The sequence below is a fragment of the Erpetoichthys calabaricus genome, chromosome 4, assembly GCF_900747795.2.
Source record: "Erpetoichthys calabaricus chromosome 4, fErpCal1.3, whole genome shotgun sequence".
Lineage (NCBI taxonomy): Eukaryota > Metazoa > Chordata > Cladistia > Polypteriformes > Polypteridae > Erpetoichthys > Erpetoichthys calabaricus.
The window spans coordinates 129829411-129855004 of record NC_041397.2 but is presented as its reverse complement, the minus strand read 5'-3'; the positions used below and the strand labels follow the sequence as shown (position 1 = coordinate 129855004).

The 25594-nt window shown below is 37.9% G+C and overlaps 1 protein-coding gene across 2 annotated transcripts in view; it reads left to right on the top strand.

Moving 5' to 3' along the window:
* Nucleotides 1-25594, top strand: part of si:dkey-100n23.5 (uncharacterized) — a 667944-nt gene that overhangs the window by 70187 nt on the left and 572163 nt on the right. For both annotated transcript variants that reach the window (XM_051926134.1, XM_051926133.1), the window contains one exon: nucleotides 13718-13774. In XM_051926134.1, the coding sequence (XP_051782094.1) occupies nucleotides 13718-13774 (57 nt within the window). The remainder of the gene's footprint in view (nucleotides 1-13717; nucleotides 13775-25594) is intronic.

Here is a 25594-nt window from a genome sequence, read left to right as displayed (position 1 = left end):
CTCAGGATGTACCAAACTGTAGATTTTGCCACTCGTAATATCGTAGCAATTTCTCGGATGGTTTTTTTTCTGTTTTCACTGCTTAAGGATGGCTTCTTTCGTCTGCATGGAGAGCTCCTTTGACCGCATGTTGTCTGTTCACAGCAAAATCTTCCACATGCAAGCACCACACCTCAAATAAACTCCAGGCCTTTTATCTGCTTAATTGATAATGACATAACGACGGACTTGCCCACACCTGCCCATGAAATAGCCTTTGAGTCAATTGTCCAATTACTTTTGAGCCCCTGAAATGAAGAGATTGTGTTAAAAAAATGCTTTAGTTGCCTCACATTTTTATGCAATCGTTTTGTTCACCCCATTTAATTAAAGCTGAAAGTCTGCACTTTTCAAGTCAAAGTGAACTTTATTGTCATCTCAATCATATACAGTGGAACCTCGGTTCACGACCATAATTCGTTCCAAAACTCTGGTCGTAAACCGAGTTGGTCGTGAACCGAAGCAATTTGCCCCATAGGATTGTATGTAAATACAATTAATCCGTTCCATACTGTACGAACTGTATGTATATATATATATATATATTTTACTTTTTAAGCACAAGTATAGTTAATTATACCATAGAATGCACAGCGTAATAGTAAACTAAATGTAAAAACATTGAATAACACTGAGAAAACCTTGAACAACAGAGAAAACTAACACTGCAATAGTTTGCGCTATAGTGCTAGGAACCACTCGCTAAAAACACTTTTTTTTAATGAGTTTTAAGCACAGGGGAAAAAATGAACATTTGAAAAATCCGTAATTTAATAAACCACCAAGAAGGCTACGAACCGATCACTGTAAACAGAACTGAAAACAAAAACAAGCCTTCTCTACCTTATGCGTCCCTCCCTCTCTCCCTTGCGCTCTCTCTATCTCTTGCGTGCGCGCCTGTGTGTGTGCGTGCGTCTCTCTTTTGCGAGCCTGGAGCGACTGTGTGTGTGTCTCTCTAGCGTGTGCGCGCGCCTCTCTCTTGCTCCTGTGTGCGCGTCTGTCTCTCTCTCTCGCGCTCCTGTGTGTGTGTGCGCCGCGCTGCCTGTGTGTGTGCCTCTGTCTCTCGCGCTGCCTCTCTCTCGCACTGCCTGTGTGTGTGTGTGTGTGTATCGTGCTCTCTCGCTCTCTCTCTTACTCGCTGTACAGGAAATGCACAGGGAGAGACTGAACATGTACAAACCGAAAGGGAAACTGGCTTGTTCGTATACCGAGTGTGTGGTCGTGAACCGAGGCAAAAGTTTGGCGAACTTTTTGGTCGTAAACCGATTTGTACGTGTACCGAGACGTTCGTGAACCGAGGTTCCACTGTACAAGTATACAGATAGACGAAATTGCGAAGCTCAGGGTCCACAATGTAACAACATGATGTGCAAATAATAAATTAAAAATAGAATTAAAATTAAAAATTAAAAAAAAAAAAAAAATTTTAAAATTAAAACACAAACAAGACAAGACATTGTGCAAAGATAGGACAAAGAAGTAGCAGCAATATTGATGTGTAAGATATGTAATATAATAAATAAATAATAAATAATAAAGATAATACAGAAATTATCAGTGTACGATAATAGTTGTTTAAGACGTGTGTAAACAATGACAGGTCAAAATGTTTCACAGCAGAAGGATAACAAGAATGTCAAAATACTTAAAGGTCAGTATGAGATTTTTAGTTCTTCCTTACCTGCACACTCGTCTTTGCAGGACAGTGGTTTTCATGTATAAAAGTTCTGTTTTTAGAGGTGGTTGAGGCCGTGTGGAAGGTCCCAGGGGGCAGCCTGGTGTTAAGGAGTCTAACAGCTTGGGGGTAAAAACTCTCCTGTAGCCTGGCAGGTCTGGCTTTGATGCTGCAGTATCTTCTCTTGGATGGCAGAAGTGTGAAAAGTCCATGTGAGGGGTGTAAGGGGTCCTGCACAATGCTGCAGCCCTTGCGGACACTGCGTTTGTAAAATATGTCCTGTAGTGAAGGGAGAGGCACCCCAATAATGTTCTCTGCTGTCTTCACTATCCTTTGCAGGCGCTTGCAGTCGGATATGTTGCAGTTGCCATACCAGACAGTGATGCAGCTGGTCAGCACACTCTCAATGGTGCCTCTGTAGAACATGGTGAGGATGGAAGGGGGAAGACGTGCTCACTTCAGCCGCCTTAGGAAGTGTAGTCTATGCTGGACTTTCTTGATTAGTGATGAGGTGTTATGTGTCCACGTAAGTTCCTCAGTTATGTGCACACCAAGGAACTTGGTACTCCTAACAGTCTCCACATCTAAACCGTTGATGCTAAGTGGGATGTGGGCAGGACATGATTTTCTGAAGTCCACGATTATCTCTTTTGTCTTGTTGACATTAAGAGATAGATTGTTGTCTTCACACCATGCGGACAGCCGTTTCACCTCATCTCTGTATGCTCTTTCATCATCCCTGCTTATCAGTCCCAGCACCGTCGTGTCATCCGCAAACTTGATGATGTGGTTGGTGTTGTGCGTGGCTGTGCAGTCGTGAGTCAGCAGGGTGAACAGCAGTGGACTAAGCACACAACGCTGCTGTGCTCCAGTGCTCAGTGTGATGATGCTGGAAGTGTTGTAGCCCATCCAAACTGACTGGGGCCACTCTGTCAAGAAGTCCAGGATCCAATTGCAGAGGGTGGTGTTCAGGCCCAACCTGCTCAGTTTTACAACCAGCTTTGGAGGGATGATTGTGTTGAAGGCATAGCTAAAGTCTATGAATAGCATCCTGACATATGTGTCTTTTTTATCCAGATGTATCAGGGAGAGGTGAAGGGCAGAGCATATGGCTTCCTCAGTTGACCTGTTTGAGCAGTATGCAAACTGAAGAGGGTCAAGGGAGGCAGGGAGATTAGTCTTTATGTGTGACATGACTAACCTTTCAGAGCACTTCATTATGATTGGCGTGAGTACAATTGGTCGGCAGTCATTCAGGCATGTCACTGATGTCTTCTTCGGCACTGGTATGATGGTGGTTGACTTGAAGCATGCTGGGACTGACGACTGGCTCAGAGATGTATTGAAGATGTCTGTGAGGACACCAGCCAGTTGACTGGCACATTCTTTAAGCACACGACCAGGTATGTTGTCAGGTCCTGTAGCCTTGCGTGGATTGACTCTGGATAGAGTCCTCCTCACGTCTGTTATGGAGAGACAGAGTGCCTGGTCAGTGGAGGGAGGAGTTTCTTTTCTCACAGGCTCTTTGTTCTGTGCCTCAAACCGTGTGAAGAAGTTGTTCAGCTCATCCGGAAGGGAGCATCACCATCGCTGCTGTGTGGGTTGGGCTTGTAGTTTGTAATTGTGTGAACGCCCTGCCACACACGACATGTGTCTCTGGTGCTGCTGAATTGTTTGTTGATCTTCTGCGCGTATGCCCACTTAGCTCTCCTTATAGTGCAAGACAGGTTGGCTCTGGTCACCCTAAGGGCGGCCTTGTCTCCAGATCTGAAGGCAGCATTTCTGATCTTGAGCAGCTTGTGCACTTCTCTTGTCATCCAGGGCTTTTGGTTGGCTCTTGTGGTAACATCCTTGGTAACAGTAACATCCTCTATACATTTGGAGATGTAGCCAGTCACAGAGTCTGTGTACTCCTCCAGATTGATGGAGTCACCATCCATAGTAGCCTCTCTGAAAATGTCCCAGTCTGTCAATTTGAAGCAGTCTTGGAGAGCTGAAACCGCACCAACCTGCCACACTCTCATGCTCTTGCGGGCTGGTTTTCAGCAGGGGCTTGTATGCAGGGACCATAAAAACGCTGATATGATCTGAACAGCCGAGGTGGGGGTGGGGTAGGGCCTTGTAGGTGTCAGGAGTGCTGGTGTAAACATTGTCCAGACAGTTTCCCCCTCTAGTAGCAAAGTTCACATTCTGGGAGAATTTTGGGAAAAATGACTTCAAGTTGGCATGATTGAAGTCTCCAGCAATAATGAAAAATGTTTCCGGGTGCATCGTTTGCAATTTGCTGATGATCTCATAGAGTTCCGCTAGCGCCTGGTTAGCATTTGCGCTAGGCGGGAGGTAGATGGCAACCACCAGCATGCAACTGTATTCCCTCGGCAGGTAGAAAGGCCGACACCTTACTGATAAAACCTCTATCAGCGGGGAACAGTGTCGTGCAACTGAGGCAGCGTTCTTCCACCACTCTCTGTTCACATAAACACACAGTCCGCCCCCGCGGGTCTTACTGGACAAAATGGCGTCTCTGTCTGCTCGGAAGGTGGTCAGTCCATCTAGCTAGATGGCCGAGTCTGCAATGTTTTCCTGGAGCCATGTCTCAGTGAAAATAAAGATGCAGCAGTCTCTCATTTCTCACTGCTTGGCCCACTGCAGCTTTATATAATCCAGCTTGTTGTCCAGCGATCGGACGTTCGCAAGCAGAATAGACGGTATCGCAGGTCTGGTTGGGTTAGTTTTTAGCCTTGTGCTAACACACCCGCTTTTACCTCGTTTCTGCATCTGATCGCTGCTCTTGTGTTTTCGCCAACTCAGCCTCTCAGGCTGCTGAAGTAAGCAAAGATGCACTTCAACTGCATCTGAGTTTTTTCATTTAAAATTCATTGTAGTAATGTACAGAATCAAAATTAGAAAAAAGTTTTCTCTGTCCAAATATTTATGGACCTAACTGTATGTGAGCGTGAGAGATTGCTCTGCAGTTTTACTTGATTTAGGATGAGAAACACATAATAACCACAACTTTTCTTTCATAAAGTTGTTACCTTTCAGTTATAGTGCCGTCAATACCATAATACTTTAGCTGGGTTTATCCCCTCTATTAAATTACAATGAATAGTTTTTGGAATCATAGTAGGTATACTTATGGTTCAGTGTAAGCAATGCTTTATTTCTTTCCTGGTAGGATTTCTACAGACACGTTAAAGAATCTTCAGAGGTCTTTTGTTCGTTGTTTTAGAAGCCCATCTCCTTCTTCACCTTCATTGCATCTTCTGGTTGTGGTCAGTACTGCAGTTTCTATTTAAGGTTCAAACACACCAATTTGGTCCTCCTGTTGATAGCAAAATTACGCCTACTGGGTTGGCTGGTGATCGATCAGCCCCCATTGTTAGCATGTAGAATGCTTGGCTTTACATATACAGTCTTCCACTGCTTAAACACTTGTATTTTTGCCAAGTTTGTACTAATGCCACCCTGTACAACTCCTTTTACAGGCAGTATTCCATTTTTCCAGTCTTGTCCTGGTTACCATTTGGGATTGAAGAGTTTGTTACAACTTTGTTACAGTACCCACTAAGCACTGCAGTCTCTACTATAAAGTAGAAGCAGTAGCCAAGTTGAGCAGTGAGGTGATAGATGACAGTGATGATCTTAGTCTTAGAAGGGTTTTCAAAGAATGGAACAGATGTCTTGCCATTGGTTTCTTTGTTGCACATACGCCTCTCCTTTTGGTTGTTCATTGGTGCAAAGTTCTGTTACATATCCTTGAGTTATGGTCCTTTGGGGGTAAATCTCATGTTTCTGACAGACATCCCTGTGATGTTGCATGCTTTGGTATCGATCATCCTTTCAGAAGGCAAGAAGGCTGCATTCTGGTGAGGGGCACACTGGCATGGAAAGTGAGACTTTCTTAGCTGGCAGTAAGTGTGTCTGGCAGCCTCTTTTTAAGCAAGCATTTGTGTTCTAGCCATACCAAAAATAGAAAAGAATAATGTCAATCTGTGCTACATGATTTCCTTTCTTGCAATAAAAAGTAAAAAATTCTGGTGCACCATTTATGGGATTTAAAAAAAGCCATTGTGTTATTTTAAGTTCAAAAATGGATAAAAACTCAACTTATTAAAGAACAAAAAAGAGAAAACTCTGATAGTTGTATGTCAGTTATGTATTGTGTCATAAATTATTGCAATAGTACAATGTATCATTTATTTCCTTCATACTTGCTTCACAGGGTTTAAATGTGGGGTTTAAATGTGTGCCCACGTGCTGTGATAAGATAAATTCTATGTCGTAGATTTATGTCTTAACTATAAGGCAATCATCTAAGGGATGCCATATACTTCACGCTAAGAACGCGTATGCACACACATCATTAATGCCATGTGTTCATTTAACGTGTCCTCTGTGCACGTCCTCAGAAATTAAGGCAAAATTTTGCAGAAATTAACATGAATTTTGCAGTACCAGCAAAAAATCGGGTGGCACAGTGTGTTGAAACGTGACATCAGAGTCTTTGTTTACTATCAACATGTGACAGCAAGCCACTTTGGAGATCCTACAGGATCAATGTGCATACTTCGATGTTTTATGAATGGTTTGATGTGGTGAAGCACATCATCAAACTTAAATACTGACATAGAAATGTATTCATGGTGCTTTTCTTTATCTTATTTCTCGCATAGGCAATACGAGTATCGCATGTTCTCCATCGTAATGATAAAATACATTTTAAACAATCATTTTAATTTCCCCTTTAATCTTCTAATTTATTTTGTCATTAAAGTAGAACCTAGTAAATATCATATTAAAACTGACCCGTATGTAGAAATCATAACATTTTAATTTTACATTATTATTATTATTATTTTAATTTTATGAGAAAATTCTTTATAAAGGTATTAAGTATGTTGGCATATTGACCATAAACAGTTTTTTTTAAACATTTTTTAATTATCATGAGTTTGGTTTTCTTCCTGTATAATAACTCTAGGCACTGTGATAACATCTATCTTCACTGAAGCACAAATTAAACTTGTTTATATTTCAATCAATATGTCATGTGTGACACTTGATTTATTATTGTAGTTAATCCCCTGAATTCATAGTATTAATTTATAGAAGCTGTTAATACTTGCATTTAGTTCTGGTGAAATTTAATCCCTTGGATTGGCTAATCTCTTTTGGGAAGAAATAAGTCATTAAATTTCCATAGTTACAGTACAGTCACATTTGCACTAGTTATCTATCTTGAGTGAGGCAACAACTTTTCGAGTTTTTATAGTTTTGAAAGAAAAAAGCCACTTTCATTTTTGGAAAAAAATAAAAAGGGAGTTTCTAACTTGTAAGTTTTTACAATATTCTGTTCATTGACCGTATCTCTTGTATTTTAAGTTTTTACATGATTTATGTTTTTGACTACACTAAGAAAATATTACTATGTTTTGAGAACATGTGCTGAATATTCTATGTGCCACAGAATTGTTAAACAGCACCATAAACTCATACATTATACAGGGAAGAGAGTAAATTAAAAAGTGTCTGATCATACATTTAAGTTTTTACTCCTGTCTTTTTGAGAAACTGTATACACAGTACATAATCATAGGTGAAATATAAGTCTTTGTAATTTGGCCATACTATGCATTTACTTGTTTTAAGACAAACAATAAAGGAATAAAGTATAAAATTGATCCTTTTCACTAAATGAGATGGGATTGCTTCATGAAAGTATTTTTTGATGCCTTTAATGCAAAGGTACAGCATGAACTTTAGTTTCAGCATGTTCAAGCATTTATCCTTATCACTTGTTGTGGCAAATGCAACACATGAATTAATAAACTGTGTATTTTTAACACAAATGATAAAAAGTACCTGTAACTTTTGAATTTAAATCTCATGTTAACAATTTCATGACATTGGAAAGTACATTTTTTTTACATTATTTCAGGTTCACACAAAGTTTCTTCTTTAATAATGAGCTTTTAATCCAGCATAAGCAAGTCAGCTTACAAATTTGACAACTTGATAACAACAGTGTGCATTTGCCTTACATTTATGGTTATTAAATTATAGCTTGCACTGCAAATGTAAGGTTCTTCAAGTACATTATTTTACACATAAAAACTCAGACTTGTTTTTTTTTACATTTATTTTATTTTGGAAAAGTCAAACTTTGCAGCAACATACTATTCAATCAAATAAATAATAAAAACATAACATAAACAATAGTTTACTTTAAAATAGATCCAGACAAAACAAAAGACAAATAGAAATACAAAGAAAAAATACAAAACGATAACAAGTTTCAGCTCCTGCAAAAAAAAAAAAATCAAATTATGAGTGTTCTCACTAAAAGCACATTCTTAGAAAAGGGAGTCATATCAGAGTATATTCAAATGTGGACCTCAATTCCAATCTAAGGATTGAATTTCTGAAGTTATATTCAGCTGGTAGAAGGTTTCTAGGGGCAAGGGCACAAACAGGATACTTTAAGGTTTGGATAACTTATCCAAGGGACCTCTTATCCAAGTTATCCAAAGATAACTTATCCAAGGGACCTGGGAGAAGTTCTGCATATGCTAGTGTAGAAGCAGAGGAGCACACAGGGAATATAGTCTATATATGTGTAATTTTCTCCCAAGAATACTACAAGGCAGGTAAATAAGAAGCTGCTAGGAATGAATGTCCCCTAAAAGAGAGAGTGAGTCTGGGGAAGAAAATCCCCTTGGCCACAAAAAGACAAATGGGGCCATACTGTCTCTTTACCAGGGTAGGCAGCATGGAGGTCCCCTCAAAGACATAATACTTTAAAGGGAGCTAAAGACTTAACAACTAAGGTCCTTTGTGCTAATGCTGACTCTGATAATGATTCTGTGACTCGACTGGGTGTGTCCTAACGATAAAAATAGTTTAATCAGTCAGAGACTGGTAATTTTGACTTCTCTATTTTTTCACACTCATTGAAAAAGGTTTCTTCTCCAAAATAAAATAATTAATTAATTAATTAAATAAAATAAACGAACCATAGTACCATTTTGTGTACAGAAACATTCCATACATTTGAAAATATATGATCTTTAAGAATGATATCCCATTCCCTATTTGCATCCAGTAGCTAATACCCACACTTGCAACTGTGTAGCCCCCACCACCATATTTTAGTCATTTAGCACACTGTGATGTCTTCTCAAAGAACACAAAACTATCAAATGTGTAACATCAGTTTGAAAACTAAACTGTTCTTCTCCTGTCATTGCATAGAATCAGTATAGCAATGTGCACAGGTTTCCCATTTTTAAACTAGTAGAAGCAGATTGTTAACTCCTTGTTTCAACTAGGATTTAACTTACTGTACATCATACTAATGAATAGTACTGAATTATATTCAAAGCATTGATCTTTAATACTGGATGCTTTATTCAATAAAAGAAAAAAATTATTGAACAGCACCAGAAAGATGTTTAACCCAGAGACTCCCCAGAATTATTTGGGACAAACCGCTAATCTTATATACCAAACATGGACAGGCTGAAAGTTGTAGCAGTAACTTTTTTAAAATCATTATCTGAAACTGAAGGTTATCCACAATTTTTAATTGGGGCTATACAGCTTGAGAACACATCAATATTTACTTGTAACTTCAGTAGAGCTCACATGACAAGCAATACTGATTGGCACTCTTTAAAGCAGGCCACAACTCTGCAGTCAATTTGTTAATTGTAGTCTTTGTATATTGAAGTATATAAACATCAACGTAAAAGATCTTATATTAATATCTTGTCAATGGTATGATTTTTTTTAAGAAAGATTAAGGGAAAAGGTTGTCATGTTGGCACAGGGCAACGTTAAATCCTGCAGCTGACCTCCATACAAGAATGTGAGCCACAGGAGAATGTCAGGATTCAAATTTGCAGGATTTCTGTTTGTGTTTATTTTTGTTTATGTTTTGACATTTTGAGTTAATATTCCTGTTGTTTCCTATGGTGCAGTGTGCTGCTAGGACATGTGTACCACATGAAGCAAAGTCTGTGATGTCATGGTGGTTTAGATAAGGTCCAAGCAAGGTGCGGAAAATGTCTTAACTTTGTAAAAAAAAAATAATAATAAAAGCCGTGGGGAAGGTCTTTTCCATTTTCTTGAACAAATAGATTCAATGAATAGATTCAGGTGGTGTTCCAGAACTTTTTAGTGTTATTTTGTTCAGTGTACCTGTCTTTAGTTTTCCCTTAAATTTGTGCCACTTGATTTGCTACTCCTTATCAATTTGTTTTATTGAAGGATTTAAAAGTTCGCGTTATTGAGTCCTGTAAATGCCAATGTGGAAGCTTAGAGCCTACTGGAGGGTGGTAGTTTGGATTCCCCAGTGTTAATGTCTTTAAATTGTTTTGATCTTGCATGGCAAAAAATGTATTGCTTGTCTCATATTTTGTACCACATTATCTAGTTGAATTTTATGACTGGCTAAGCAGATGTAATATTGTGAACTGTTGTTAAAAAATTTAAATTATCCGAAATGTTTTTTTTTTATTTGTTGATATTTATTATTGTTATCCAAGGTCACTTTCAACATTTCAGATATAATTTGTTACATGTCTTTTGTTTTAACAATTGGAGAATAGGCACATAAAGTTTCTTGCACATGGTAACTCACTGTCAGTAGCAGGATTTAAATCTGTAACATCTGGGTTTGAAGTTTTAGGTCCAATGCCTTAACCACTATACCACACTACCTCACAATAATATTAGCCTTTGATTTATAAAAACAAACAAACAAACAAAAAAAATAAACAAGTATTGTCAGCAGGAAAGCACTTAGTTAGTTACATAGCACATCTGTCTTATGACATTTTTTGGAGGAAGCTGGGTAACACAGGTAGGTTTTTTTTTTTTTTTTTGCAATTTCACCCAGTCCATCTGTAATCTTTGCACATCTAGATTTGAACATTTATCCCATTCTTCTCTCAAGCTCTGTTAGATTGGATGGAAAATGTCCATAAACTGCCATCTTCGGGTCTTCCCACAGATGATCTATGAATTATAAATCTGGGCTTTGGCTGGGCCACTCAAGAACAGCCTAGCAACCCCAGCACTGTCTTAGCTGTTGCCTTCAGGTCATTATCCTACTGAAAGGTGAACAGCAACAACAACAACATTTATTTATGTAGCACATTTTCATACAAATGATTTAGCTCAAAGTGCTTTACATGATGAAGAAAGAGAAAAAAAGACGAAACAAATAAGAAAATAAAATTAGGGAACTCTAATTAACATAGAATATAAGTAAAGTCCGATGGCCAGGGTGGATAGAAAAAAAAGAAACTCCAGACAGTCATTCCAATCTGAGGTCACATACATACATGACTCAGGCGCCGCCGTGAGTGGCAGCCTTTCCAGCAGCTCCGTGTACGACTTTATCTTTCTACCTTTTTATCTCTTTTATCTATTTCACTGATCACTCCTACCACTTTCTTTTATGTGGACTCGTTCCCTGGACACTTTTTACTACTTTTATTTTGTGAATTTCCCCTTGGGATTAATAAAGTATCTATCTATCTATCTATCTATCTATCTATCTATCTATCTATCTATCTATCTATCTATCTATCTATCTATCTATCTATCTATCTATCTATCTATCTATCTATCTATCTATCTATCTATCTATCTATTCTATCTATCTATCTATCTATCTATCTATCTATCTATCTATTCTGGAGCAGGTTTTCTTCAAGGACCTCTCTGTAGTTGACTACATTCATCCCTAATTCTGACCAGTCATCCTGTCCCTGCTGTTAAGAAACACCCTCATAGCATGATACTGCTATCATCATGCTTCACTGTAGGGATGGTGTTAGTCGGTGATGAGCAGTGCCTAGTCTTTGCCGAATGTAATACTTGGAATTCTGCCCATAGAGTTCAATTCTTGTCTCACCAAACCAGAGAATCGTTTTCCTTATGTTCTCAGGGTCCTTTAAGTGGCCGAGTGTCATATGCCTTTTACTCAAGAGTGTCTAAATGCTTGATTGATGAGTGCTGCTGAGATGGCCATCCTCCTTGACAGGTTCTCCTATCTCACCAGAGGAATTTTGAAGGTCTGTTAGAGTGACTATTGAGTTCTTGGCCTCCTCCCTTGCTAATGCCCTTCTTGCCAGGTAGTCTGGCCAGTAGACCAATTTCTTTATTTCACAGTTATGGAGACCATCGTGCTCCTGGAACATTCAAAACTTTAGAAATGGTTTTATACCCTTGCTCTCATCTCTGCCTGACACAATTTTATCATGGCTTCATCGCTTAGTTTTTAAACTGACATACATTATGAATTGTGGACCTTTTCTACACAGATGTGTGCCTTTCTAAACTGTTCAGTCAAATTAGGTACTGTACCATATAGGCCTCATTGGTGGATTGCTGCAGAGATGGTTGTCCTTCTGGAAGGTTCTCCTCTCTCCACAATCCACAGATTGATTCTAATCAAGTTTTAGACATATCTTAGGAATAATTAAAGCAAACATGTTCATAACCCCAGACTTTTCTCTCCTTACATTTTAAATTATGGGGTTGAAGCTTTATTTAAAATGTTTATGGGGATGTGTCCCCTTCAGAAATTACATGTCTAGGTTAATGTACTTATATGGCTGAAAATTAATAATCTCATGATTTCATGAGGAATGGAGATCATAAAGTTTATGGCACAATGAGCTTTAAACATTACAAACAACACAGGGTAAGTAAAAGAATTTTCTTTAGTGAGTGGAGCATAATCCTTAACATCTTGAACTACAGTATGTCTTATACTGTTTGCAAGTCTGCTTTCTTTAGGTTTTTATTGTTTTAAATTTAGATAAGTCAGTTTTGCCAAGCTTTGATCCAACTTCATATTTTACTTATGGACATGCAGTATATGAAAAAAGTGCAGTAAATGAAATTCATATCCGTTTACAGAGCATGAGATCAAGACTGCATCAGAAAAAATGTGCTGTTTCCACATTCCCATTTTATATTTTTGCATTCCCAAGGAATTTCAAAAGCCTACTTATTCTGTATATATGTACATACAATTAGGAAGAATATTCTTCAGTTTTACTATTTTTTGAAAATTCAGAAATACTTACATGACCTGTATTTATCTGTTCTTACTAGCAAGCATTATGTTATAGATGCCTTATCATTTTTGAGGAATACTAACATGATGCCAACCCAAATTTACAGTATGTAGTTATTGTTCACTAGCTGTGGTACCCCTCTAAGACATGTTGAAATATAAGTAATTAATGTAGATCTCAGCATTAACCTTTGCAGTGCACCATCTACGAATATATATTGTATTTCATAATACATATAGTAATAAAATGCTTTACATTTGTCATTCCAACAGATGGCTTATCACATGCATTTGTAGTAATAAAATGCATTACTATAGATGTTTGTGATGCACCATCTGTTGGAATGAGAAATGCAATGCATATGTCTCCATTATATGCCATTTGGTTTGGGATTCTTAAAATCAGTGTTAATGTTTGTAATATGCCACCTGTTGGAAAGACAGAGACATAGCAACCAGATGAAGACACAGATAAACAGACACATACTTTTGTTACGGTAGATTATGTCTGGCCGTCTCTCTGTGTAACTATGTCTTAATCCAATGTACACTTTTGTTTCTTGTGTTGTTTTTGTTTTACAGTAAGTGTACTTTGTTTACTTATGCTGTTAGGTACGAAAAAGCTTATAATAACATGCTTTTTTTAGTTTATTATTTATACGCCAGATTCCTTTTTTTTTGTAATAGGGTCTGATTCTAATCGAACACTGAATAAAAGTGAAGCTAGATCCTTTGAATTACTCAAAGCAAATTTAGCAGTGATTTTTTATGTAACTGTATTCTTTCCACTACTATATATGTGAATGGATATTGTGCAGACTTTACCTACTGTATCTGTTTGAAAGTTTTAGTTTTTGATTAATAATAGCATGTTTATTACTTTAATAATAACATTTTTTTCTTAACAGAAGATGATACTGAGCTTGACAGTTGCTGGTGCTTTGGATAGTGTTGCCTATCTCATGGTAAGTGAATGTGTGTAGTTTTTCTCTTAAATCCTACAAGCCTTATTGTAAATAATGTAACACTGAAATATGATGTGTCTGTGTTGTCATAAATATCTTAAACAATAGCTTTTGTTTATTTTTGTAAACTAGACATTCTATTTTATTTTGGATTTTAAAGATTTCAATTAATGAATAAAGTATAAATCAATCAGTCATGCAGTTCTACATCTCATTAAAAATGTTCTCATCTTCCCACTCCTCTACCCATCTAGAGAGCAGAGAAGGAACAGGATTTAAGAAGATATCACTCAAAAGTGCCAAATTTTCCCAAAATGTTAACAACAGATCATCTTGCCTAGTTATTAACTGTAGCAGTAGACATTTCTAAATAAGTTAAACAAAAAAGATAAAACCAGTGTTGAATAATCATCAGTTCAGGGGATTGCAAAACCTAATAAGAAAACTGTCTTTTTGAATGGGAAAGTGGAATTTTCCAGTTTAGTATACAGGGAAGCAAACTAGACACTATAGACTATATTTCCATAACAGATACAGAAAAGTACTTGGAACACCAAGTCAATAAGAATGACATGAAGCAGCAGATATGACCAATATTATAATACCTTCTTGGAGAAAGAATGTTCTATGAATGATCTTTCGATTTGTAAACAGGTGGTTAGGCTTTTTTTAATGCAATCTCATATCCAAAAAAACACACCATTGATTTTCAAGTCTAACCTGCAATGATTATACAATAAAAATAAGGTTGGATGAGAAGTTGAAGTGAACACATAGTTCCTGCATTATGCACAGTCTAGAGCTGTTAGAAATATCATCAAGCACACGAATGTCTTGGAGAGATCAAGGAGGTCTATGTACATAGATGTTCTTCAGATGATAATTATTAAATACAGTTTGCATGAGGCACTTCTGTATGGACTCAAGTCATCTCTCAAAAATAGTTGAAGTCTAGAAGATCTTGTATTACAAAACAAAATATTGGCAAGTTTGAGTAGGCTAGCTATTAATGACTCAAGAGAAAATAAAGATAAAAGCACAAAGATATAATTCCAAGTCAGGTGAAGAGAGGCCATGACATCTTTGGCATGAGTTAGAGTTGTAATCTTCATTTGATATTATGAAAATGATATAAAAGGGGTAGAAGAGGGATCGCAGAACTGTCCATTTTCAGGTAATATATAGTAACCATTTTGATTGCAGAAAAAAAAGACTAATCAGTTAAGTACCTGAATACGTGGTGGTAATTTGAGGAAGAAATTTTATTCTTATAATCTGTCCCCAAATATCTAAATTGATTGGATAAATGAATGCTGTTAGGCATACAATTGGTGGTGCATTTAGTATTAAGTAGTAACAAAACCAATTTATTCCAATTAATCTTTTATCCAGCCAATAAAAGATAAGAGGAATGCCAGCTAGAGCATGGTTCATGTTTTTATTTATTTATTTATTGTATGGATTTTACAAAAATTGAATTTAAAAAAGCGAATAAAAAAATTGAAATTTAGCTCAGCTTCTTCACAAATTAATTTCATTATGACAGGTGATTACTTCGTTCTGTCGGTTGGCATTATAGTTCACACTGCCCCAATATCATAATTAGAGCTGTTAGATTAAACTAATATATCAAGTTTTATCAGTCCTTTCACATTAATTCAATTTTTTGAATCAACATTTTAAAAATCGATTTTCAGAAACCTAAAGTAGTTGACATAAAACCTAGTTCATTAAGTATGTTGAATGAATTTACAGAAGCAGCAGCTGAGATCCAAGATTGTGCTCTACTTTTCAGCATAGGGTTTATTTTAGGGGGGAGCTATGACCAAATGGTATAATGATTTGGGTGACCTTGGCATAAAAAAGCCTGGGAACCCCGGCACTAAACTGTTTGCATTTAGTCAAATAATACTTGTATCAAAATCTTACACTGTAAACTAAAAGAATGTATTTATCCATCCATCCATTTTCCAACCCGCTGAATCCGAACACAGGGTCACGGGGGTCTGCTGGAGCCAATCCAGCCAACACAGGGCACAAGGCAGGAAACCAATCCCGGGCAGGGTGCCAACCCACCACAGGAATGTATTTAGGACAAAGAAATTACAGATACTTTGCTTTGTTAGTATTAAATGTTTCACATACAATTTTTTAGTCATATTTTTAGTTATACTTACAGTGCATCCGGAAAGTATTCACAGCGCATCACTTTTTCCACATTTTGTTATGTTACAGCCTTATTCCAAAATGGATTAAATTCATTGTTTTCCTCAGAATTCTACACACAACTCCCCAAAATGACAACGTGAAAAAAGTTTACTTGAGGTTTTTGCAAATTTATTAAAAATAAAAAAATGAGAAAGCACATGTACATAAGTATTCATAGCCTTTGCCATGAAGCTCGAATTGAGCTCAGGTGCATCCTGTTTCTCCTGATAATCCTTGAGATGTTTCTGCAGCTTAATTGGAGTCCACCTGTGGTAAATTCAGTTGACTGGACATGATTTGGAAAGGCACACACCTGTCTATATAAGGTCCCACAGTTGACAGTTCAGGTCAGAACACAAACCAAGCATGAAGCCAAAGGAATTGACTGTAGACCTCTGAGACAAGATTGTCTCAAGGCACAAATCTGGGGAAGGTTAGAGAAAAATTTCTGCTGCTTTGAAGGTCCCAATGAGCACAGTGGCCTCCATCATCCGTAAGTGGAAGAAGTTCGAAACCACCAGGACTCTTCCTAGAGCTGGCCGGCCATCTAAACTGAGCGATCAGGGGAGAAGGGCATTAGTCAGGCCAAGACCACGAACCCGATGGTCACTCTGTCAGAGCTCCAGAGGTCCTCTGTGGAGAGAGGAGAACCTTCCAGAAGGGCAACCATCTCTGCAGCAATCCACCAATCAGGCCTGTATGGTACAGTAGCCAGACGGAAGTCACTCCTTAGTAAAAGGCACATGGCAGCCCGCCTGGAGTTTGCCAAAAGGCACCTGAAGACTCTCAGACCATGAGAAAGAAAATTCTCTGGTCTGATGAGACAAAGATTGAACACTTGGTGTGAATGCCAGGCATCACGTCAGAAGGAAACCAGGCACCACTCATCACCAGGCCAGTACCATCCCTACAGTGAAGCATGGTGGTGGCAGCATCATGCTGTGGGGATGTTTTTCAGCGGCAGGGACTGGGAGACTAATCAGGATAAAGGGAAAGATGACTGCAGCAATGTATAGAGCCATCCTGGATGAAAACCTGCTTCAGAGCGCTCTTGACCTCAGACTGGGGCGACGGTTCATCTTTCAGCAGGACAACGACCCTAAGCACACAGCCAAGATATCAAAGGAGTGGCTTCAGGACAACTCTGTGAATGTCCTTGAGTGGCCCAGCCAGAGCTCAGACTTGAATCCGATTGAACATCTCTGGAGAGATCTTAAAATGGCTGTGCACCGACGTTTCCCATCCAACCTGATAGAGCTTGAGAGGTGCTGCAAAGAGGAATGGGCGAAACCAGCCAAGGATAGGTGTGCCAAGCTTGTGGCATCATATTCAAAAAGACTTGGGGCTGTAATTGCTGTCAAAGGTGCATCGACAAAGTATTGAGCAAAGGCTGTGAATACTTATGTACATGTGATTTCTCAGTTTTTATATTTTAATAAATTTGCAAAACCTCAGGTAAACTTTTTTCACATTGTCATTATGGGGTGTTGTGTGTAGAATTCTGAGGAAAAAAATTAATCCATTTCGGAATAAGGCTGTAACATAACAAAATGTGGAAAAAGTGATGCGCTGTGAATATTTTCCGGATGCACTGTATTTATAAACTATTTGAGATAATTTAAAGATAATGTTTAAAATCAGGCTTTATTTTTTAAGCATATTAAACTGAGTAGGTCTGCTACGCCCCACCCATTTGAAAACCACTAGTTTATTGTAGTCTATTAAGGATTAGTTTATGTAGGCAGATGTGTTAGGTTATTTGGAAAATACATTTCCAATTATTTGAATTGAATCGAATCACAAATCTTTGGGTACAAACCTTAAATTGAATTGAATTAATAAGTCACCATCAATTCACAGCTGTAATGATAATATGTGACAATTCAGCAACATTTCATCAGTTGTTTGTTATGGATGTCCACAGACACAACTAGAGTCGGCAGAAAGGTCTTACCTAACTTTTGTAATGTTACACTGTCCGTACTCTGTTCGATGTTTGTTGAAATTGTTTTACGTGGAAACTGAAACTCTCTTGAAAGGTTACTTATCATTGTGTTGTTAAAAAATTGGGCTATTTTGGTTGCTATTAGTCCTTCCCATGTTTGTTGCAGATTGAAGCTCGGTGAAGCATGTTCCTCTGCAAGGCCAAGTGATGGTTTTCTTGATCTTAGCTAAATTGGTGGATCATTGAAGATGTAATTTAGACAGGCAACATTTTTAACATTTTGTCGTACTCCTGGAATAAAGGTTCTTTGCACTAGGGATGTGGTACGGCAATGTTACTGAGGGCAGGAAGCCACTCACTAGGTGCTGAGCACATGATATCTGTGATCATTCTCAGGGCGGTGTTCAGTTATATGTCAATGTCCTTGGTGTGTTAGCTGTTAAGTCTTACACAGCACAGTATTTTCCTACTGAGTACATGATAACCAAGAATGATGTTTGAATTCAACTGATGGGTGCTTCTCAATAAGGTAAGCCAATGGTCTTGCTGATGTGAACCTTATATGTCAGAGATCTGTCACGTGTGTCCTCAAGATACGTAGGGCTAAAACTCTGTTTCTGTGTAAATCCATTAAGCAATGCTTTTTCAATTGTCTGTTGGCTTGGTGATTATTAAGGTGAAAGCAGGAGGTGACATAATCTGTGTCATTGTGAAGCTTGGGTTAAGGCCCCAATTTTTGCAGTGGTTTTTGAGGCCAGGTCAGTTAACATTACTCACGCTTGATGATGAAAGCCACTTTGTTGATTGGCAAATACCACATCATCAACATAGTTGAATTTGCATGATCCTGTTGAAGACAAGTGTAAAGGTTAAACAGTTAACCGTGCAAGAGCTGAGCCCTATGGCAGGTCATTGCTGAACTTCATTGTTGTGCTATGGTCATCATTCAGGTGTACATTGAAATAACTATTGCTGAGTTAAGGCATGCGATTAGTGACCTTGTAGAGCAATCCCTTCTCCCAGACAGTGTCATTTGCTGCTGTAAGGTCAATAATAGCCACAGCTTTTTTTTATTGACATTAAAATCCATATTCAGTAAAGTTTTTAAGAGTAAGTATTTGTTCAACAGGAATGACTATCTAAGTAGCTGAACTGATTCTGATGTATAGCAGTTTCTCAAGTACTTCGAAGAAAATGGAAAGTAATGAAATTGGGTGGTAGTTTTCAGGTACATTGTCTGATTTGCCCGGTTTGGGCAGTGCAATAAACTTTGCACTAATAGAAGTTTGTTGGAAGTGAGGGTTTTGGAGCACAGGCATGCCAAGCAGATTCTATAAAATTGGCCACAGTGGAGAGGAATACTGGGTGTATTGCATCCATTCGTGCTGCTTTACTGGTCCTTGTTTCTCCACTAACTCGAAGGAGCAGAATATAGATATACAGGTGTTGATTGTCGTATTTGTTTCAATTTCTTGTTGATCTCCTTTGTGAATGTCTTGTCTGGTCTGGCCATTGATAACTCCACAATACAAGCTGCAATATAGTTTGGGTTGAACTTCCAGTTATCTTGGCACATTCCAAGCTTTTTGACTGAAGTGCTTGAAATTCAGTTGGTCTCGTCAGTTGTGAGAGATGGACGTCTAGAACATTGCTCTGCTGGCAGTGGTTTTATTTAGCTTTTTTTTATTATCTGTCTGAGATACCCAGGATGATTCAATTACAAGTATATCCAAAGCATGAGCAGGAGAAAAAGGGTCAGAAAATGAAGGAAAAGGTAGATAAAGATACATGAGAGTCTAAGCCGGTTCAAGTTCATGTTACGGTCTGCCACAGAGTTGGAAAAGAAAGGCGAAGGGATGGATCAGCCAGGACTTCATGTTGCAGAATTGGGTTTAGCCAATGGCGAATATGGAAGCAAAACTACGAGTGATGTGGGCAACAAGAATTCATTCATCTCAGGTGGGATACTGGGAGAGAGTAAGGCCCCTTTATCCCCAATGTCAACTATAGCCGCGACAAAACGTTTTGAGAATGACACAAATATAAATTTTCACAAAGTTTGCTGCTTCTATCTTTTTAGATCTTTTTGTCAGATGTTTCTGTGGTATACTGAAGTATAATTAGTTTCATAAGTTTCAAAGGCTTTTATTGTCAATTAAATTGAGTTTATGCAAAGAGCCAATATTTGCAGTGTTGGCCATTCATTTTCAAGACCTCTGCAATTTGCCCTGGCAAGCTGTCAATCAACTTCTGGGCCAAATCCTGATTGATGGCAGTCCATTCTTGCATAATCAATGCTTGGAGTTTGTCAGAATTTGTGGGTTTTTGTTTGTCTACCTGCCTCTTGAGGATTGACGGGATTAAGGTCTGAGGAGTTTCCTGGCCATGGACCCAAAATTTCGATGTTTTGTTCCCCGAGCCACTTAGTTATCACTTTTGCCTTATGGCACGGTGCTCCATCATGCTGAAAAGGCATTGTTCGTCACCAAACTGTTCTTGAATGGTTGGGAAAAGTTACTCTTGGGGGATGTTTTGGTACCATTCTTTATTCATGGCTGTGTTCTTAGGCAAAATTGTTAGTAAGCCCACTACCTTGGCTGAGAAGCAGCAAACTTTGTGAAAATTAATATTTGTGTTATTCTCAAACTTTTGCCCATGGCTGTACTACCAACACCCCTGCGAGTCAATGGAATCAACTCCAATAGGAAATGTATCTCTGCTTTCAGAATATGGAAACGAGGTATCTGAGTTGAAGGCGATTATTTTTGCACTTGGGGGGTGGTGGGCCTAAATGATGTAAAGGATGATATGAACAAAACTGACAACAGAATGTATAGCAGAATTGACAAGCTACTTCAGGAAATAAATGATCGGTAGGTATGTTTAAACAGTAAATTTGATGTAAACCTTAACAAAATCTGTCTAACAAGAATGTATGAAAAAATACACGAACATTTGAGCAAAATAAAATAAGAACACTCTGTGATCACCTAGAAGAAGTTAAGCAAATGTTTACGACTCGTATTGAAGAAGCCAAACAATTAACATTGGCTGCTGACAAAAAAGCAACTGTTGTAGAATCCGAATGTAGAGTGCTCAGTGATAAATTAACTGTATTGGAAGGTAGATAAAGAAAGGACAACATCAGAATCAAAAGTCTCACTGAAAATCATGAAAGTGCAAACCCAGTGAAATTCATAACTGAATTATTTTCTAAAATAACTGGAGAAGACTTTAAATCGAATGCTGAGATCTTAGGAGCTTATTGCATAAGTGGCTTAAATGCCTCAAAACTGAGAAGCATGATTGTCCGATTCAACAAACTACAAGTTAACGAAAACTTAGTGTCGATTCTCAGACAGAAAGAGGATATCATATTTGAAAATAACCACATTTGTATTTTTTCATATTTCTCCCCTTCAACTGCTACTAAACGAGCTGCATTCTACAGCATTAAACAGCACTTATGCAAAGCTGAAATCAGATATAGCCTCTTGTTTCCAGCTAAATTGAAAGTGATTAGTCATGACCAAATCAACATCTTTAGTTCTCCTGAAGATACAGAAAAAGACCTAAAAAATCTGATCCCAACATCAACCAAAATATAAACACGAGTCATATTGTGTCCTGGTAATGCAAAGAAGATTCTGCTTGCAACTTGGTCTCTCTGTAATGCAACATTTGTCATAACTATACATTCTATTTCCTTTTTGGCCCCTTTTTTCTAGTTACTATATTGAAATTGATTTTATTAAATATATGTATATTTTGGAACCAATAAGTATTTTTTTTTTCATTTTTTATTTCCTAAGGGGACTGTTTAACATCATACCCTGTGTTTATTATGTTTGGACTGTACTATCATAAAATATATCAATTTAAATCCTTTCTACACTGCTGCTGGAAGTGTGTTTTGTTTTGGATGTGCATTGTCTCTAGCCATGTCAGATGAATGGGACTAAGTTTGATCTAGCCTCACTTGGGGAGGCAAATTGGGGAAGACATGGGGGTATAGAGTAAGAGAGCAATTTACTTCTTATTTATCCTTTTAACCACAAAAATTGTAAGTGCCAACATAATTATACAGTAATCCCTTGCTATATCGCGTTTCAACTTTCGCGGCTTCACTTTATTGTGGATTTTATATATAAGCATATTTAAATATATACTGCATCACAGATTTTTCGCTGGTTCGTGGGTTTCAGTGGACAATGGGTCTTTTAATTTCTGGTACATGCTTCCTCAGTTGGTTTGCCCAGTTGATTTCATACAAGGGACACTATTGGCAGATGGCTGAGAAGCTACCCAATCAGAGCACGTATTAGGTATTAAATAAAACTCCTCAAATATATTGTGAGCATGGGGGCTATTCGCACCCCGGCCGCTCCTCAAAAAACGCTGAAAGACTACCTTTACATTGCTCCCTTCCTTGCTGGGCTTACTTGTGGTTGCTTTGTTGCACGATATGCTTCCCGCACGGTGCTTCACATACTTAAAAGCTCAAATAGCACCTATTGATTTTTGATTGTTTGCTTTTCTCTCTCTCTCTGTCTTGCTCTGACATTCTCTGCTCCTGATGGGGGGGGTGAGCAGGGGGGCTGTTCGCACCCCTAGAGGATACGGACGCTTGTCTAAATAATGCTGAAAGGCTACCATCACATTGCTCCCTTCCTTGCTGGGCTTCTTTGCAGCTGCTTTGTTAAGCGACATGCCTCCTGCATGGTGCTTCGCATACTTAAAAGCTCGAAAAGCACCTATCGGTTTTTGATTGTTTGCTTTTCTCTCTCTCTCTCTGACATTCATACTTAAAAGCCCAAAGAAGCACTTATTGATTTTTGATTGTTTGCTTTTCTCTCTCTCTCTGACATTCTCTGCTCCTGACGCGCACTCCTTTGAAGAGGAAGATATGTTTGCATTCTTTTAATTGTGAGATGGAACTGTCATCTCTGTCTTGTCATGGAGCATGTTTAAACTTTTGAAAAAGAGACAAATGTTTGTTTGCAGTGTTTGAATAAAGTTCCTGTCTCTCTACAACCTCCTGTGTTTCTGTGCAAATCTGTGACCCAAGCATGACAATATAAAAATAACCATATAAACATACGGTTTTTACTTCGTGGATTTTCACCTTCTGGAACGCAACCCCCACGATTGAGGAGGGATCACTGTATGTCCCTTAGCCTTAATACTTGGCAATAATATGATTCCTAGGTTAAAGCTATTGTATGAAACAATGTACTACCTTTACTTAAGATTACCATAAAGGTTCAAAAGCAGTGTCTCTGACCAAATGGTGAACTTTTTGAAATGGAATGTCAAAGGTCTCAATCAAGAGTTAAAGAGAAAAAAGTATTTTCTCACCTGTCAGGTCTAAATAAAAAGATAGTATTTTTACAGGAGAGTCACTTAATAAGTAAGGACCAATTTCATTTGCAAAGAGATTGTATTGACCACATTTTTCACTCCAGCCATGTAAAGAAAACTAGAAGTGTGGGAATTTTAATACATAAAATATAGTATCTCATTTGTAATAGCACACGTAGTATCTGATCCTGAAGGATGATATGTCATGGTGATGAGTGATTTATTTAAATCTAAAGTAATTTTGATAAATATCTATGTACCTAATGTGGACGACAGAAATGGTATCCGTAATGTATTAGCAAGTATTCTTAATATGAACACTCATAAAATTACAATGGCTGGAGACTTTAATTGTGTTTTAAATCCAGTCCTGAATAGGTCTTTAACTAAGTGGCAATGAAATCTAATACTATCAAAATAATGACACAGTTTGTAATGGATCATAACTTATCATACCTACTGAGAAAATTAAATCCAAAAAAGAGTATATTCCTTCTTCTCATCAGTACACCATAGTTGTTCAAGAATTGATTATTATAGATAATAATTTATTGCCCACTGTCAAATCTTGCAAGTACAATGCTATTGTTATCTCTGAGCACGCCCCTCTGATTATGGAACTTAACATTAGATTTCCTGAAGCCTGCGAAAAAATTCATAATGCCGGGACCCCTTAAATTCCCTCACACCTTGTCATCAGCGTCTTTGTTTTGCAAATGGGTCAATCAGCATTGGCAGCGGGCAGCCCACCGAGGCAACTGAAATCAAGTAAGACGCAAAATTCTCAAAGCATAAGTTCTTCATCTGTGAGTTAGGTGTCTGGAATTGTATAGGGTAAATCAGTGTTTCCCAACCTCGGTCCTGAGGGCACACTGTGGCTGCAGGCTTTTGTTCCAACCAGATTCCTAATCAGTGACAACACCTGATAAATAAATAAATAATAAGTAAATAATATATCATTATTTGGAATACATACATTTCATGTGTGTTCCGTTTCTACAACAATCTGTGTAAATGTAGGTTGACAGGAAATGCAAGGCAACAAATGTTGAACACATAACTAAAACAGAAATCATTTTATGTCATGTTGAAATCCTCACAGGTGGCGCAGTGGTAGTGCTTCTGCTTTGCAGTAAGGAGACTGTGGAAGATTGAGGGTTCGCTTCCCGGTTCCTCCCTGTGTGGATATCGCTTTGAGTACTGAGAAAAGCGCTATATAAATGTAATGAATTATTATTATTATTATTATTATTATAGTAATAATGACAAAATACTTAACGTGAAGTATATAATGTGTGAAGAATGATGTCCACATATCAAATGAACACTTTCACAAAGGTTATAACAAAACAAATGTGTTTTTATTCAAGTATATAACATAGAAGAAATACATTATTCAATTTACATGTTGCTGTCAATGAGTAAAAACCAAAGCCCAAATATCAATTGACACAAAGTAGAGGCGTGCTTGGCTGGTGCAGTGGTAAGAACTGCTGCCTCATTGTTCTGCCTCACATCTTGTTAGTTGAGACTGTTATTTGTTGAACTGTGCTCCCTCTTCATCTTGTCATTTATTAACACACCAGTCAGTCACGTCCCACACTCACAGTGGTGCTATAAAAGTCTGTGAAACTCATGTAAAGCACGTAGGTCCCATAATAAACATTTGAATACAATACACCCCATGTGTCTCACATAGGCACCCCTTTATCTCTTGTTTCGGTCACGTCCAAAACATATTTTTTAAACCCTATAAACCCCTGGGTCTGGTTAGTTGTGGTACGCAGCAATTTGAACCTCGGTCTACGAGCTTTGTCTTGATCCAACCGTGGAAATCACTTGCCTTGTAAGTGTCTTTTAAAGTTTTATTGTTTAATTTATACTGTCTGCTATTTATTGCTTTGTAAATCATTCTTGATTGTCTTTGGTTGTACACCTGTATATACAGTACCTGTATATTTCTTTTGTATATATTTCAGTTTACAACGAGGTACGTCCAGTAAAAGCCTTCAAGAAAGCTCGCTAACCCCTTGTCATCCATCTGTCAGTATATGGAACCTATGCAGGAAGAGCTTTAAGGCAGAGAAGCTTTTATCTGTTGCACCTCTTCATGATAATCACCTTTTACTAGCCTCTCAAGCCTACACAGTTTTTAATGTTTCCAAATGTCCAGGATTAAAACATTGCTTTCAAATTAGAAATTTTGCTAAAAAGAACCTGCCCAATTTTCCTGACCTCCCACCTAGTTATATTCCTGAGGAAATACTGACCAGTGTTGAAGACTCAGGCAGCATCTCAACAATGTA